Source organism: Oncorhynchus mykiss, chromosome 22, assembly GCF_057628025.1.
Source record: "Oncorhynchus mykiss isolate SJ-2025 chromosome 22, ASM5762802v1, whole genome shotgun sequence".
NCBI classification, from domain to species: domain Eukaryota; kingdom Metazoa; phylum Chordata; class Actinopteri; order Salmoniformes; family Salmonidae; genus Oncorhynchus; species Oncorhynchus mykiss.
In genome coordinates, this window is record NC_143043.1 from 37,901,844 (window position 1) to 37,918,779 (window position 16,936).

Sequence of the window (16,936 nt, forward strand, 5' to 3'; positions counted from 1 at the left end):
CTTTCTCTAGCTTCACTGTCTCAGCTGAAGAGGAAAAACAGGAGTCTTACTTCACTGGTCTACAATTAGGCAAAAGCAAAACACTTGAACTCAAGCCAGAGTCCAAACTTTATTCTAGTACAACAGAGAAGAAAAAAGAAAAGCCAGTTTTTGTGACCCAACTCTCACCAGTAGCTGTCACTATTGGGGACATAGCTAGATTTACTGTCACAATATCTTGTCTTCCAAAGCCTAATGTCCAGTGGTTCCACAATGGTCAGGTTATAACAAGTTCATCAGTTTACACATTTGTTCAAGAGCGAGACGAATATACCCTCGTCATTAACAAAGTAGAGAAGGAATTTGAAGGAGAATACTCATGTACTGCAAGCAACAGGTTTGGCCAATCAACCTGTACTACTTTCTTGAACATCCAAATAAGTGACACAAAGAAACCAGAGAGGCAGGTTGAGAAAATGTTCAAACCCACTGGCCAACCACCTGAATTTATTAAAACTATTGAGCCTGTACAATGCTCTGAAGGTGGTCTAGCTCTCTTCAAGTATATTGTCACTGGGAATCCTCTTCCAGAGGTTCAGTGGCTTAAAGGTAGTTATCACATTCAGCCCAGTAAGTATTGTATTGTGGTGAACAACCCAAATGGCTCTGGCTTCATCAACATGAAGGGCATCCAAAAGGAGGACAGTGGCCTCTACACTTGTAGGGCTTCCAACCCATCTGGGGAGGCCTCTTGTAGTGCTGAGCTAATCGTGTTCAGAGAGTCTGTCTCTATATCTCAGCACCAGGAACAACATGTGGTTGTTCAGAAACAAAAAGGTTATAAAGTATCCATGACTGAACAGGCTACAGAGTCACGCTTGTACATGGTCAACCTTCCTGGAGAAGCCAGGGCCAGAGATCAGATGGTGTACACCATAGGTACTGAGGACAGACAGGTTATTTCCAGCGAGCAAGTGGACACCCTTAGAGAGTTGGATATCTCTGCTGCTACCCTTCATAGAGAGCAAGTCACCCACCAGGCTGCAGTGCTGCAGTCACATGAGGTAGAAGAGAGAGTGTCTGTGACTCCCACCAGACCACCTCCAGCCTCAGCTGCGCCTATTAAACAACTGCATATGGCCGCTTTTACATCTGCTGTCCAAGAGAGCCAAAAGCTCATAGAGCAACATTCTGACCGTATCCAAAGTCCGGAAATCTTAGAGCTTGAGCCTGCAAGGGAACATCATTCAAACATAATGTCTGCCACATCAGAAGAGGTCATTCCTCTAATCACAGTGAGAACTGAGGTTTTAGGAGACAGAAAACCAGAACAGATTAAGTCATCTAAGGAACCAAAACAGGTTGTCAGTAGTCATCTAGTTGAAACCAGGTTACCAATTCTGAAAGAGAAATTAGGTATAACCACTAGGCCTGAGGAAGAGAGAAGCTTCAGAGTTACAGAGGGTGTTAAGATTTTATATACCGCTACATTGACTGGGCAACTGCCACTATCAGAGCGCCATTGTGATACGCTATCAACATCGGATAAACCCACTCAGTCCCTGCTAGAGAAGGAACGTCCTAACCCAGTGGTCGCACCGGTCAGTGAGACTCAACATACTTTATCCAAAGAGCAGAGATTTGAAATAAACAAACCTAAACAAGAGAGCGCTTTGGTAAGTAAAGATAGGTTATTGAAATCAGCCATGAGTGCTGAAGAAAAACATCTGCTCCAGACAGAACACTCAAAAGCTATTCCAGGTTTGGAAAGCGCGATGTCTTTGCAATTTGAAACAGAAGAGGAACAGCTCTTACATCTACAGACGATTAGTAAGCCAGATATATTGCAGTCTGAAGGTAGATTTACTTGCGAGAAGTCATTGCCAGAGAGTGCAGATGCAAGAAAAAGCCCTACTTTGTTGCACACAGTCACCCACAATGAATGGAAATCTGTCACTTGTGAGAAGATATCTGAGTTTTCAGCTCAGCTGGACACAATTTCAATTGAACCAAGAAAAGAGGCCAAAGCTCCTTTACATCTTCAGTCTATTCAGTCAGAAAGTGTATTACCTAAAGAAGGTATACTTAGTCCTGAGAAGCCAGATCAGCAGACTGCAGTACAGAAACAGGAAAGAGCCCGCAAACATGCAGCAACCTCAGAGGATAAAAGGGAGTTTAGTGCAGATTATTCCAAAGATCTTGATGTGTCCGTGACAGGAGTTCAGTCAGAGCTTAGAACAGAACACAGACCTCAGAACATTCTTCAGGTCACATCAATGCCCATGCAGATATCCAAAGAAACACCATTTACTAGTGATGTCAAACAGCAGCGTGCATTAATCGAAAAGGAGGATCGCTGGAACATTATGCACTCAGTAACTGTGGTTGACACTCAAAGTATAGAAGAGGGGCATACCATAAATTTGAAAGCAAATGATGCATTCAAACCTGTAGTGAAAATTGAACCAAAGATCCCGACAAAGCCTGTCTATATTGAAGAGAAGGCAATAGCAACTGAAGGTTGTGCCATTTTACATGCTGCTGAACAGGATTTTGCTGTTCAGATCCACGAAGGTCAGTCAGTGAGACAATCAATATTATTGGAGGAGAAACACATCATTGTTGGTGAGCAATCAAGTGAAATTGGAAAATCTGCTGGATTGGTTGTCAGTGTAAAGACTCAGCCTAAAGGGGTATTATTTGTGCACGAGTCTCAGGAGAGCCAAGTTCTTCCAAAGGAACTTACCTTTGTGATCCCAATGCCAAAACCAACAAGTTTGGGCATCAGACATCAGTTGAAAACTGCGCTTCAGTCTGCTGTGGCTTGTGACCAGCCACTTATACTAGCAGACGTTGTTGAGAGATTGGAGGCTGTCGAGGTACAGGAAGTGAAGGTAGGCAGGGAAACTAAGGGTGCAATGTTCACCTACCTTATCACAACACCAGGTGCCTCCATGGAAATAACAATTGCTTTTGAAGGAGAATACCCTCAGACTGCTGATCTGAGGACAGAACTCCAAGCAGCTTTCCATGCTATAGTTTATAGAGAACAACAGACCCTCATTTTGGACCAACCTGGCACAATGCAAATAGTCAAGCCTCAGAAAACAAATGTTAGCAGTGCAAAATCCAAAGAAATGCTGTCATCGGTGGTGGAAACTGTCAGAGTAACAGAGAGTGCAGCGGGTTTCGAATCCCCTGTAACCCAGTCTGCTGCTCAGAAGACTGAAACGATGGCTTCGTTCCAAAGCATAACAGCTCAGGATCGCACTGTGGTGCATGAATCCAGGCAGACTACTAGGCAGGAGACCAGATCTGTGACAGTAAAAAAACATGATGAGAGAGATGTAGGTGCTGCAGATTTAACCACAGCAGTACCCTTCGCCTCTGTCCCTGTCGAACAGTCTCATGTGTTGATACAGAGAGAAACGATGGAGGAGTTTCTGTCAGAGGCAGTTATGGTTAGTAAACTTCCTGAGCAATTCACTAAAGCTTATCCCATTATTGTAACTCCCCTGGAGGATATTTGTTCAGAGAACAATAGCATGGTTACTTTTAGTGTGACCATAATGTGTGTCACAAAAGTTAACTGGCTTTTCAATGGAAAGTTGGTCAAATCTGGCAAAGAATTTAAGTGTTCAAAAGACCATGACACATACACACTAGTAATCTGCAAGATTGTCAAGGAGAAGCACGAAGGAGAATATGTCTGTGAGGCTGAGAATGAAGCTGGCAAGGCTACAACAACATCAAGACTCACTGTTGTCTCGAGAGGTTGGATAATGGGGATATTTTCATATTTTCATAAAAACAGTGACTAACGCGACATAAACTTCCATTGGTGATTCCTAGCATGCATTCACTTTACTTTAAAATCACTATAAATTAACAGTAATATTTTCGTTGATACCACCCCCATATCCTCCTGCTTTCTTGTTCCAAGGTATCTTCTTTTTACCCATATCACTCTCTTAAAAATCCACCTCTGGTCCATTCCCCGTCATCCTCTTTGACTCCACATCACTCTCGTCTTCCCCATTGAGTCCTGAAACCCTCTTTTTGCATGCCTTCTTGGACATTTCATCTTGGTCTCATTTTCTTCATTGAAGTGTTTTGATCCAAACCTAACATCATTTCCCTCCACAGTCCCTCCTGGTCAGTCCTGTTTTGCAACCTTCCATCCTAGGTTCACCATTTCACCACTTTTAACTACATCAACCAGAATCATAGCCAGTGTGCTAATTGTACTATTTTCTTCCCTTTCCCTGCACATTATAGTGCCACCGGTTTTCAGGTACAAAATCCAGCCCCTGGAGATCAATGTTGGCAGCGGAGCCAAGTTCGAATGTGAGATTGAAGATGCACCAAATGTGCAGTTCAAGTGGTTCAAGTCTGGCACTGCTATCAAAGAGAGTTCAAATTGCAGGATCACCAGTCGGCAACTGACATCTTCATTGGAGCTTCTGAGCCCAACCAAAGCTGACAGTGGTGAATATACTTGCAAGGCTACAAACCAGAATGGCAGTGACACCTGTGCCGCCAAACTCAACGTAACTGGTGAGTGAATTGAACTTTTACTTAATTTATTTCAACAGGTTGTTGTACCAAAGGTTATGGTTTTAGGAATATGATGTGCTTCTTCCCTCCACAAATCTAGTTATGGTCATCTATACTCGCTAAAAAAGCTCAAACAAATGATCTCCCTTGTGATTTGTCAAGTTATTGGATTTTGTCAGGTTTTGAAATAAATCTTAATATGTTGTTAATTATTATGTTTTATTATGTATTTTCCCTTTCTTATTTTCAAATTTCATAGAACTTTTCCCACCTGCCTTTATTACTAAGCCTGATCCATTGACATTGTATGTTGGGAAAAAGGCAAACATTCAGTGTGTAGTCACTGGATCTTCACCGATGACTATTGTCTGGCATAAAGACAACAATGCCATTTCTTCGGGGGGAAACTACAAAATCTCCTCAGAAAAGAATAAATATATTCTTGAAATATCAAAACTTGAACTTACGGATCAAGGTGTTTACCTGTGTAAAGCGTTCAACAGTGTTGGAACTGCTGTGTGCAGCATGGAGATGAAGGTCATCAACAAACCCTATTTTGTGAAAACACTTGAATCAGTGTCAGTCGCTGTTGGAAATCCACTGCACCTTGAGTGTCAGTTGGATGAGGATACCGGAGTGTCCATCACCTGGATAAAGGATGGCAAAAAGCTCCATCAAACAATGGATTGTAAACAGTCTTTTGAAGATAAGATGGTCACTCTTGATATTCCAAAAGGAAAACTTAAAGACACTGGAAACTATGTCTGTACAGCTGCCAATGATGCTGGAAGCACAAGTTGCTCCACTTCAATAAAGGTTCAAGGTAAGGCTAATCAGTTCATTTTCAAGCTTTCTGCAGTATTTGTGGCACAATATATATGCAGTTATGGAAATTAACATCTTTGGATTATGATCAGATAGATTTATAGATTTTGCAATATCTTCACCCATCTGTATCTTTTGGCTGCATCTTCAACTGCCTTTTGACAAAATCTCATACTTTTAACTTGTATTTGCTCCTCTTTTTCTGAGTTTTGTTCATTAGCAATGACTTCTTAAAACATTGTTTTGAATTGTTCAATTGTTCAATGCATACATCCTGCAGAACCCCCAGTCTTTGTAAAGAGACTGGAACCCAACTTGGTTTGGAAGCAAGGCATAAGTGCACGTTTGCAGTGCACAATCAAAGGGTCACCTGAACTCCATGTCACCTGGTTTCTGAATGACAAAGAGCTCTCGGCTGGCGAGAAATACAAAATCACTTTCAAGGACGGTTTTGCTACTTTGGAGATCAGTGAAATTGCTTTGTTAGACAGTGGAAATTACACATGTGAAGTCCTGAATGAAGCTGGCTGTGAGAGCTGTAGCACCAAGTTAACTATAAAAGGTTTGTTGTGTCAGTTATGTAGATAATTACGATCTTTGATATTGTCTTCTGAATATTATGTTATTGTGAAATTGTATCAAATATCTCTTCTCAGAACCACCATCCTTCAAAAAGGAATTGCAAATGGTTGAAGCAGTCAGGGGCACTGTTGCTCTCTTCCAATGTGAAGTTGCAGGCACTGCCCCATTTGAATTCAATTGGTTTAGGAGTAAAAAATCACTCACTTCCGATAGGAAATACAAGATTGTTTCTCAGGACTCGATTGCTTCTTTGGAGATCTGCTCATTTGAAAGTGCAGATGTTGGGGAATATCAATGTGTTGTGTCAAATGATGTTGGTTCAATCACTGCAAAGACAATTGCCAAACAGAAAGGTTAGTTAAAACAAAACACATTCATGGAGGATATTCTTCTTCTTCTTATTCCTCTTACCTATGTATTCCTCTAAATTATAATGACTATTATTGCTATAATTGTAATTTTCTTTAGAACCACCATCATTCGCAAAGAAGATTGAGAACACTACAGCAGTTTTGGGCAGTGCTGTTAAACTGCAGGGTACTATAAAAGGCTCTGCCCCTATTACTGTCAAGTGGATGAAGGATGCTGAATGGCTTAGGGATGATGACCCTAATATCACCATGGCATTTCAGAATAATATCGCCATTTTGACAATAGCAGCTGTTGACATTTGCCATGGTGGAAAGTATACTTGCCAAGCAGAGAATGAGGCTGGTCAACAAAAATGTGAAACCTCTTTAGCAGTTCAAGGTTAGATTCAGAATATTTCACACAAGTATATTATTTTGGGCCACTGTTGATGTTTCAAATCTAAAAATCTTTGTATAATTACATTTTAGAACCCGCTAGAATCTTAGAGAAAGCCGCATCCATCAACGTGACTTCAGGGGAATCAGCAACCTTGGAATGCACAATTGCAGGAAGCCCGGATCTTAAAGTGAAATGGCTCCAAGATGGAAAGGAGATTACAGGAGGTCGAAAATATAAAATCACTCTTAAAGACAATGTAGCCATCTTAAAGATTGTTGCGGCAGAGAAAGGAGGCACATGTGAATACACGATGGAAGTGTCCAACCGCGTCGGAAAAGATCAGTGCTCTTGTTCAGTCACAGTGCTAGGTTTGTTTTGTAGTTTATGCTTTTTCCATAATTACGACTTGAGGAACCACAAGAATGTTATAATGAAAAAAGTTATATTCCCCTCAACAGATCGTGTTCTTCCACCATCTTTCACAAAAAATCTTAAGAAAGTTGATGGAAATATTGGTAACAACATTACTATGGAGAGCAAAGTATCTGGATCTCAGCCCATGTCCATCTCTTGGTACAAAGATGATAAAGAAATAACGTCTGGACAGAAATATCAACTTGAAATGAAAGAAACCACGGCTACATTGGGAATAACCCAAATAGAAAAGTGTGATGAGGGAGTATATACATGTCGGGCAACAAATTCTGCTGGATTTAAAGAGAGCAGTGGAACCTTATGTGTTAAAGGTTAGAATAACTATACTCATTAGAGTAACATAGTTTAATAGTAGTATAATAGTGTTACATTATTTTGGCCATAATGAAGCTGAACGAACACATTCACATTTTGTCTCTTCCAACCTGATTTTAGAACCTCCAATCTTCACATTAAAACCTGACAACCAAGATGTCGTACCAGGATCTACTGTTGTCTTGAAGTCTGCTTTCACTGGATCAGCTCCTTTTACGATTAAGTGGTTCAGAGAGGACAAGGAGATAACCACTAGAGGCGCAAGTTTTATCAAGAAAGACGCTTCTTCAAGTTTCTTGGAACTTCACTCAGTGAAACCCAGTGACTCGGCTAACTACACTTGCCAAGTGGCCAATGATGCCGGGAAGGTGGCACACTCTGCAGTCTTGTTTGTGAAAGGTGCCTTTTCTTTGATCAATTATGTATATTTTTTGTACAGCTTTTCTTGATGTTACTGTCTTTTGGAGTAATTGTTATCATCAATTATTTCCAGAACCTCCTCAGTTTTCAATGAGGCTTGAGCCATTAAAACTGGTGAAAAATGGACAACCACTTACATTGACGTGCAAAGTCACTGGCAGTCCTGTGATCAATGTTAAGTGGCTTAAGAATGAGACTGAAATCACTTCAAATGATAAATGCAGACTGTCCTTCACTGACTCAGTTGCTTCACTTGATATTGTGAACTGCTCTGTTGATGATAGTGGAGATTATGTTTGTGTGGCATCAAGTGATGCTGGTAGTGACCACTGCGGCAGCACAGTTACAGTCAAAGGTGTGTATTCAGTATTCACTTTTACAGTTTATCTGTACTATGTTATTGTCTGTGTAGAATAATAACTTTATTTTATCTTTGTTGTAGAACCTCCCATGTTTGTGACAGCTTTTGAGTCCAAAGAAGTTGTGAAAGGGTCTGATGTTATATTCGAAGGAGTTATTTCAGGCTCAGCTCCATTTGAAATATCTTGTTATCAGGACACCAAGCAGATCAGAAATGACAAAAGGCATAAGATAAATATACAAGATGGTGTAGTCACTCTTCAGATTCTTAAATGTGAGTCTGGGGATGCTGGAAAATACCAATGTAACATAGAAAATGAAGTTGGGAAGACAACATGTGATTGCCAAATTACATTAAAAGGTTGGTTAAAATTCGACATTATATAAATATACTGTAGCTATCTGTATTTTATAGACTGTGACCTGTTGTTATTATTGAATTATACCTTGACATGTATGGTCTTCCTTCAATAGAACCACCCTCGTTTGTACAGAAAATAGAGAACATCAGTTCTTTAGTTGGCTCAGAGATTTCTATGCAGTGCACTTTAAAGGGATCACTGCCCATGACTGTATCATGGATAAAGGAAGATCATGAAGTTAAAGAAGGCGAACATATAAAGATATCTTATGAGACCAGAACGGCAGTGTTAACTTTAAGAAACACTCAGATGAAACATGGTGGAAAATATATTTGTCAGGCACAGAATGAGGCTGGAAGTCAGAAATGTCTTGCCACGCTTACAGTCAAAGGTTGGTTGGATATTTAGGTCTTTAACTTTTGCAATTTATATTTTCTTTTTATCACAGTATTGTACTATTAAATAGTGGATTGTTCATTTAATATTTTGTTTATCACAGAACCTGCAAATATTACTGAGCAAGCCAAGTCTATCAGTGTAACAACAGGAGATCCAGCTACTCTTGAATGCAGGTTCTCAGGATCTAAAGTCATCAAAGCCATGTGGCTGAAGGATGGAAGAGAGCTGACATCAGGTCAAAGATACAAAGTACAGAGCAGCGATAAGAGCTCTGTACTGAAGATACTCTCTACAGAGAAAAGTGATAGTGGTGAATACACCTTTGAGGTTTCAAATGATGTTGGAAGCAGCACCTGTGAGGCTTCAATCACTGTTCTAGGTTTGTTGATCAGTGGATAATTTTTATTTGAATCAATCTTAAATGTATGTATACCCCGCCGTCTTACAGTGTACAACTACTCACCGTATACTATTTACTTTTATGATAGATCAAACTATTAAACCATCTTTCACAAGAAGACTGGAGAAAATGGAGAGTATCAAAGGCTCTTTTGCCCACTTGGAGTGTCTTGTGTCTGGATCCCTGCCAATATCTGTACTCTGGTACAAAGATGAGAAGGAGATCAAGAGCGACGAGAAACACAAATGCACATTCTTTGAGAACTCGGCATTTCTAGAAATTAGTCGTCTTGATAGTGCTGACAGTGGCGGCTATACCTGCATTGCTAGTAATAAGGCAGGCAAAGACCAGTGTTCTGGTGCCTTGCTTGTGAAAGGTTTGTTAGTCTTTTGATGTTAGATACAGTGTATATCCAGTATATTGGAAGGTAACAGCAACTTTGACAATGCACATCTTCCCCTTTCATCAACAGAACCGCCATCTATTCTAGAAAAACCTGAATCAATGGATGTTTTGCCTGGATCAAAGGTTCAGTTTAATGTCCTTTCGTCTGGCACGCCACCCTTGACCATGAAATGGTTTAAAGACAAGAAGGAGATCTTATCAAGCTCGGATTGCTCTGTGATTAAAGATTACAACTCTACTTCACTGGAGCTCTTCTTTGCCAAAACGTCAGACTGTGGAAACTATGTTTGTGAAATACATAATGACGTCGGCTCTGATGTTTGCCAGGCAACGCTCTTCGTCAAAGGTTGGCATTGACCTTCAACTTACCTTTGTCAATATATTTGGGCATTTTTTTTGACGTTAATATGTATTTACGAATAGTTCATCTTTTTTGCAGAACCTCCCAGTTTCCTTGAAAAACCTGACAAATTATCAGTTGTGAAACTTAGAGAAAATAAACACTTTGAGTGCCATGTTGGTGGCACTCCAGAAATACAAGTGCACTGGTTCAGAGATGGGAAGGAGATAAGTCGTAGTGACAAATACAAAATGTTCTTCGTTAAGTCTGTGGCGAGCTTAGAGATAATTGGTGCTGATGCCAATGACAGTGGAGTATACTTCTGTGAGGCCCGTAATGAGGCAGGCAGTGAGAGCTGCAGCATGGAGTTAGCTGTGAAAGGTTGGTTTAGCCTACTTCCAGTCTTTTGAGCCAGTAATTCAGCATTTTACTCAGATGTTTATTGACACAATCCTCCCACTCATTTAAACCTGCTTCCTTATTTCAGAGCCCCCAGCATTTATTGGAGAGTTAACGCCTGTTGAAGTCGTGAAGGGCTCTATGAGTGTCTTTGAATGCCAAGTGGCAGGAACTGGTCCATTTGAGGTTACATGGCACAAAGATAAAAAGCAGATCAAAACCAATAAGAAGCATGCAATTTATGAATATGGTAATGTCATGAGCCTGAAAATACAGGAATGTGATGCTTTAGATGTTGGTGGTTATCAGTGCACAGTTTCAAATGAGGTGGGAAGCTGTTCGTGTAGCACCACAATGTCTATGAAAGGTTAGTCACTTATGATGATCATTATTTCTCTAAGTCAGTTTTCACATTGAAAATGTCAGCATTTTCAATTTATTATTCTGATGAAATGTTTTCTTCACATTAGTGCGACCGTCTTTCGTAAAGAAGATGGAAAATGCTTCCTCTGTTTTGGGGAGTGTCGCTACATTTCAGTGTGTTGTGATGGGAACGCCATCTCTGTCTGTACAATGGAAAAAAGATGAGAACTGGATCTTGGTAGATCCTAAAACTGAAATGATCTTTGAAAATAATGTGGCAACTCTAAGGATTCCGATCTGTGAGGCCTGTCACAGCGGAAAATATACCTGCCAGGTTGCAAATGAGGCTGGACAGGACAAGTGCTTTGCAACCCTGATGGTGCAAGGTGTGTCTTTGCTTGATTTAAATGATGATCAAGTTTAACATTTTGAAGTTGATCGTTAAGTTTGTAGCTAATCCTCATGTCTGCTTGTTTGTATTTTAGAACCACCTAAGATTATAGAAAAACCAGAGGTGATAAATGTCACTCTAGGTGATGCAGTCAGTTTGGAGTGCAAGGTCTCTGGCACCCCTGAGATCAAAGTAAAGTGGACAAAAGATGGAATAGAACTCACACCCAGCAGGCAAAATAAACTTAACTTTGAGAATAACCTCAGTAGTTTGAAGATTCAGTCTACACAACTGGAAGATGCAGGGGATTACCTGTTTGAGGCTACAAACTCTGTTGATACCTGCAGCTGCAAGGTTAAATTGATTGTCGTAGGTCAGTGCAAAATTACTTTGAATTTCTCAGTTCTAAAAACATTTGGAAAACAAAAGTTGATTTTACTCTCCATTGCTAATGGATTTTTGTTGTTGTTTTGAAACAGAACAAGTCATTGCGCCTACATTCATCAAGAAATTAATGGAGACTCAGGAGGTTTTGGGCTCTGTAGTTTATATGGAATGCAAAGTCGCTGGTTCTTTGCCAATATCAGTGCAATGGACCAAAGACGGCAGTGTCCTTGCAAGTAAAACCAAGTATCAGTTAGAGCAGAAAGACAACACTGTGTCTTTGGAAATTAAGAATTTTGAGGAAGAGGATACAGGGGAGTACTTGTGTAAAATCACAAACAAAGCTGGAAGTAGTGATTGCAGTGGTGCATTAAAAGCAAAAGGTCAGAGTCATACTTTTAGTTTTTACTTTTACTCTTAAATCTTACTCTTACATTTCTCTAGGCACCAGTTGATGAACTCGTCTCTCATTTAATCTTTCTTCCAATGGTTTTTAGTGCCACCAAGCTTTGTATCTGAACCTGAGTCCCAGGCTGTCATTCCCAAAGCCACTGTACACTTCCAGGGTGTATTTCAAGGAACACCTCCTTTTACAGTCAAATGGTTCAAGGATGACACTGAACTGATAACTGGACCATCATGTTCAGTTGGACTGGAAGGATTATCTTGCTTCTTAGATCTTTACTCAGTTGGATTTTTGCAAAGTGGAACGTACTCTTGCCAAGTTAGCAATGACGCTGGCACCGTGAAGTGTACAACCAATTTATTGGTGAAAGGTTGGATTATACTCTTTTTTGCCACCCTTCATTTATTTAATTCCATCTCTTTTTTTCATTTTCATCGCTCCTTCATCACTCTGCCTATAACCCAAGCGTAACAAATTTTTTTCAGGGTTGTCTTTCTATGTAATATAACAAATGTATTCTCCCATGTAGCGAACCATTGGCTTCCTCCCATCATCATCCCATTCTTTGTTGCTGATAATTTTTCAAATCCTTGAAGTTCTCCAAATTCTAACTTCTTATTCTTGGGCTTTGCAGAACCTCCTGAATTCGTACTGAAATTGCCACATACAACGTTCGTGAAGCAGGGCGAGCCACTCCATCTTGAATGCAAAGTTACAAGTGCGCCCTCTCTGCGAATGCAGTGGTACAAAAATGACAATAAGATAACAGATGGTGACAACTGTAGAACTTCATTTGTTGACTCAGTGGCAGTCCTTGAGCTGTGCTCCACAAGATCTGCTGATGATGGAGTATACACCTGTGAGGCACAGAATGATGCTGGGGCTGTAAACTGCAGCACCATCATCACAGTGCAAGGTCAGCCACTGTAAAGGGACATTGCCTTTTGCAGTTAATTCATTCTCTATAGCATGAACCTGAATGTATGATTCCTCCTCCCTTTCACTGACAGTGACTTATTTTTGACATTGCCTTTTGCAGTTTATTGTCTGTGTTATGATGTCAGGTTTTCCTTTAAAATAGTTGCAGCATGAACCTCAATGTATAATTATTCCTTGACTTTCCCACCCTTTTTAAATTCAATTGATTGTGTTTAATGGTCATTACTTACACCAATCACAGTTAGCATGGACTAAAAAGCATGATCCTTTGAAGCCCTCTTTTCTCTTATGATTGCCAATGTCCACTTGCTTGGGTAGATGCAACTTGTTTGCCCTGGAATCTTGAAACCTGCTTGCCCTGGAATATTTAACTTTAATGAAACTGATCGGCCAATTGTGTTGTTTTTAGATCCACCAAGTTTCATGAAAGTACTGAAACCTGTAGAGGGGATCAAAGGAAAAGATGCTATGCTATACTGTGAACTGTATGGCACAGAACCCTTTAAGATAATCTGGTACAAAGACAAAAAGCCACTTAAGGAAAGCAGGAAATATAAGATGATGAATGAGAGTAGCTCTGCCACTCTCCATATTCTTGCAGTGGACCCCTCAGATGTTGGTGAATATGAGTGCGGGGTCACAAACAAAGTAGGATATGAAAAATGCCATACAACAGTTACGCTCAGAGGTCAGTAAACTATATCTTCAATGGATATTCAACATATCTTAGTTATATTCATACATACAACATTACCAATATGATTGCTTCTCCTCACCACAATCAATCCTTTCTCACTATTCAGAAGCACCTGTTTTCGTGAAGAAACTGGTAAACCAGTCAGTCAAATTGGGTGACGAAGTCACTCTGATGGCCACCGTCAAAGGCTCTCAGCCTATAACTGTTTCTTGGGTGCAAGATAAGGATCATGTTCTTAGGGATGGAGACAACCGGAAAATCACATTTGAGAACAGCGTGGTCACCCTGAAGATCTTTAAGGCTGACCAAACCACAGGTGGCAAATATACCTGCCAACTCAAAAATGATTCTGGAGTTGTGGAATGTGTTTCCAACCTCACTGTCTTAGGTTTGTAGGACTCCATGTCCCCACTCAATGAAGATTACATTGACATACATTTGGTAATTTTCTGTTTTCTAAATATGAAGTGTGGTCCTACTTAATTTTCAGAACCGGCTACCATTGTGGATAGCCCAGAGTCATTCAATGTCAAGGCAGGTGATTCAGCAACTCTTGAAGTCACCGTAGCCGGAACACCAGAATTGAAATCTAAGTGGTTCAAGGATGGTGTCGAGCTCTCCTCTGGCACCAAGCATAAGATAACCTTCTCAAAGAATATCTCCAGCCTGAAAGTCCTGTCGACAGAGAGAGTTGATACAGGAGAATACAAATGTGAGGTCAAAAATGAGGTTGGCAGTGTTTCCTGCAAGACAACCCTCACTGTCCTAGGTTGGTACCACTAGTATCATACCTTCCGATTAATTGAATTTGATATTTACAATCCATTACCATTTTATTACATTTACAATCCGTCATTACTTATTATTTTTTAAACAGATAAAAAGATTCCACCCACATTCATCAGGAAACTGAGAGACACGCATACTATTGTTGGTAAACCTGGTGAAATGGAATGCAAAGTTGCAGGTTCTCCACCTTTCACTATCTCTTGGCACCACAATGGTCAGGAGATCAAGAGTGGACCAAATCACGAGATTATTTGCAGTGACAACACCTGCAAAGTTAAACTGCCAACTCTTAAGTTGTCAGACTCTGGAAAATACACATGCAAAGCCGTTAACACAGCAGGAGCCAGTGAAACAAGTGCTTCTATGATTGTACAAGGTCAGTAGATATGTAGACTTGTCAGCATGGATTTTTATCCTATGGAGAAAAATAAATCCAACATGAGAAGTGATGTGTTTCCGAAAGAGAATACTTACGCTATACAACATTTCTTTTTTCTTATTAAGAACCTCCATCCTTTGTGGAAAAACCTCAGGCAAAGGAAGCTCTGCCTGGTGCAAATGTAACATTTTCAGCAACAGTCAATGGAAGTGCCCCACTGAAACTTAAATGGTTCAGGGGCACCAGGGAAATTGTGTCTGGAAAGGGCTGTGAAATTGCTCTCCAGGGCAATGCAGCTACTTTGGAGCTATACAAAGTGGCCAAATCAGATGCTGGAGAGTATACATGCCAGATTATTAATGATGCTGGGAAGGAAAGTTGCCCAGTTAATCTGTTCATGAAAGGTTAGTTAACATGGTAATGAATTCTGAAATTACAATTTTTTTTCATGCATATCCTAACATACTGAAACTACAGCGATGTTACTGATTTGACTATTGCTCCTCCCAGAACCAGTACAGTTTGTGAAGAAGCTGAAGGACATGTCTTCTGAAAAGGGGAAACCTTTGAAACTTGAATGCACATACAATGGAACTCCCAAAATATTTGTTACTTGGTTGAAAGATGGGAAACAGCTCTATGCCTCTTATCAGTATAACGTGTTGACCACAGAGACTTCCTGCGTCTTGGAAGTACTCAATAGCGATAGCATGACTGCAAGTGGGAAATACTCTTGCGAAGTTACCAATGGAGTTGGAACTGATATCTGCCATGCTCAAGTGACCTTATTAGGTAAAAGCATCTCAATTCATTCATTTGCATTCAATCATATCCATTTGCTACTTTTTTTATTTAACCATTTTTATCTGTCACTTTAGAACGACCATTCTTTGTTGAGGAACTGGAACCAATGCAAGTCACTTCTGGTGATCCAGTTTGCTTGAAATGCCGCATTGGAGGAACCCCTGATATTAGTATATCCTGGTTCAAAGCTGACGGAAAGCTTTGTGCTACCAATACTTGCCAAATGGCATTTTCAAATGGCATTGCAACTTTGATACTAAGCAAACCGTCAAAGGTTGATACTGGCGAATACACATGCAAAGCTGAGAACAGAATTGGATCTGCCTCAAACAGCTGCCGCTTATCAGTGAAAGGTGACGCTCGTCTTAGTTTTCTTTGCTTGCTTCATTTTTACCTTCACAAATGTTATGCATGGTAACAAATGTAAACATGCCTTCTGTTTAATTGCTCCATTCTAGATGTCAAAACACCACCTTCCTTCCCCAAGAAACTTACTAGTCTTGAACAGGCTGTGGGACAGCCAGTCATATTTGAGTGTCGTGTTGTAGGATCCTCTCCTTTAGAAGTCTCCTGGCTAAAAGACAATGGATCTTTAAAAAATGATGGAGAATACTTAATGTCTTATGATGATAACACTGCTGCCCTAAAAATTGCACGAGGTGAAATGAAACACTCTGGGGAATACACTTGTATAGCTACAAATAGTGTTGGAACTGCATCTTGTAAAGCTAATCTCGAGCTTCAAATTCAAGGTTGGTAGATTTTTTTACAGATTTCCTGTTCTTGCTAAAGTCTTTCATCGTTAAAAGTATGTCTTCGATAAGCTACAGCAAATACTACCACTGTGTTTGTGTTGAAATAGTCTTTTTTTTCATGCACAAACCATCCTAATAACAGTGATGTAACATAATTTCACTATTGCTCCTCTCAGAACCAGTACACTTCATCAAGAAGCTGGCAGACATTTCAGTTGTCAAGGGCAAACATTTGAAACTCGAATGCACATACTCTGGAACGCCCAGCATATTTGTCACCTGGCTGAAGGATGGGAAACAACTCTATGCCTCTTATCAGTATACTGTGACAACCACAGACACCTACTCTATGTTGGACGTCCTTAACAGTGACAGTTTTGAGGCAGCTGGGAAATACTCTTGCGAAGTTACCAATGGAGCCGGAACTGATATCTGTCATTGTCAAGTAAAAATAGGTAAAAATCTTTAAAAAATCTTCTTACATGTATTTCTTATACATGT

The 16,936-nt window shown here is 40.2% G+C and overlaps 1 protein-coding gene across 45 annotated transcripts in view; it reads left to right on the forward strand.

Moving 5' to 3' along the window:
* Nucleotides 1–16,936, forward strand: part of LOC110501770 (titin) — a 186,535-nt gene that overhangs the window by 29,310 nt on the left and 140,289 nt on the right. For 35 of the 45 annotated variants that reach the window (XM_090215955.1, XM_090215956.1, XM_090215958.1 and 32 more), the window contains one exon: nt 4,258–4,536. In XM_090215955.1, the coding sequence (XP_090072081.1) occupies nt 4,258–4,536 (279 nt within the window). Of the gene's footprint in view, nt 3,754–4,257; nt 4,537–4,795; nt 5,360–5,641; nt 5,924–6,017; nt 6,297–6,411; nt 6,694–6,782; nt 7,440–7,563; nt 7,843–7,936; nt 8,219–8,305; nt 8,585–8,697; nt 8,977–9,084; nt 9,364–9,472; nt 9,761–9,856; nt 10,136–10,228; nt 10,511–10,616; nt 10,896–10,998; nt 11,278–11,376; nt 11,656–11,761; nt 12,050–12,163; nt 12,443–12,706; nt 12,989–13,420; nt 13,700–13,814; nt 14,097–14,198; nt 14,478–14,585; nt 14,874–15,001; nt 15,281–15,386; nt 15,669–15,754; nt 16,034–16,138; nt 16,433–16,611; nt 16,891–16,936 lie in introns of all 45 variants that reach the window. The other 10 variants (XM_090215944.1, XM_090215945.1, XM_090215947.1 and 7 more) reach the window with 5 other exon arrangements.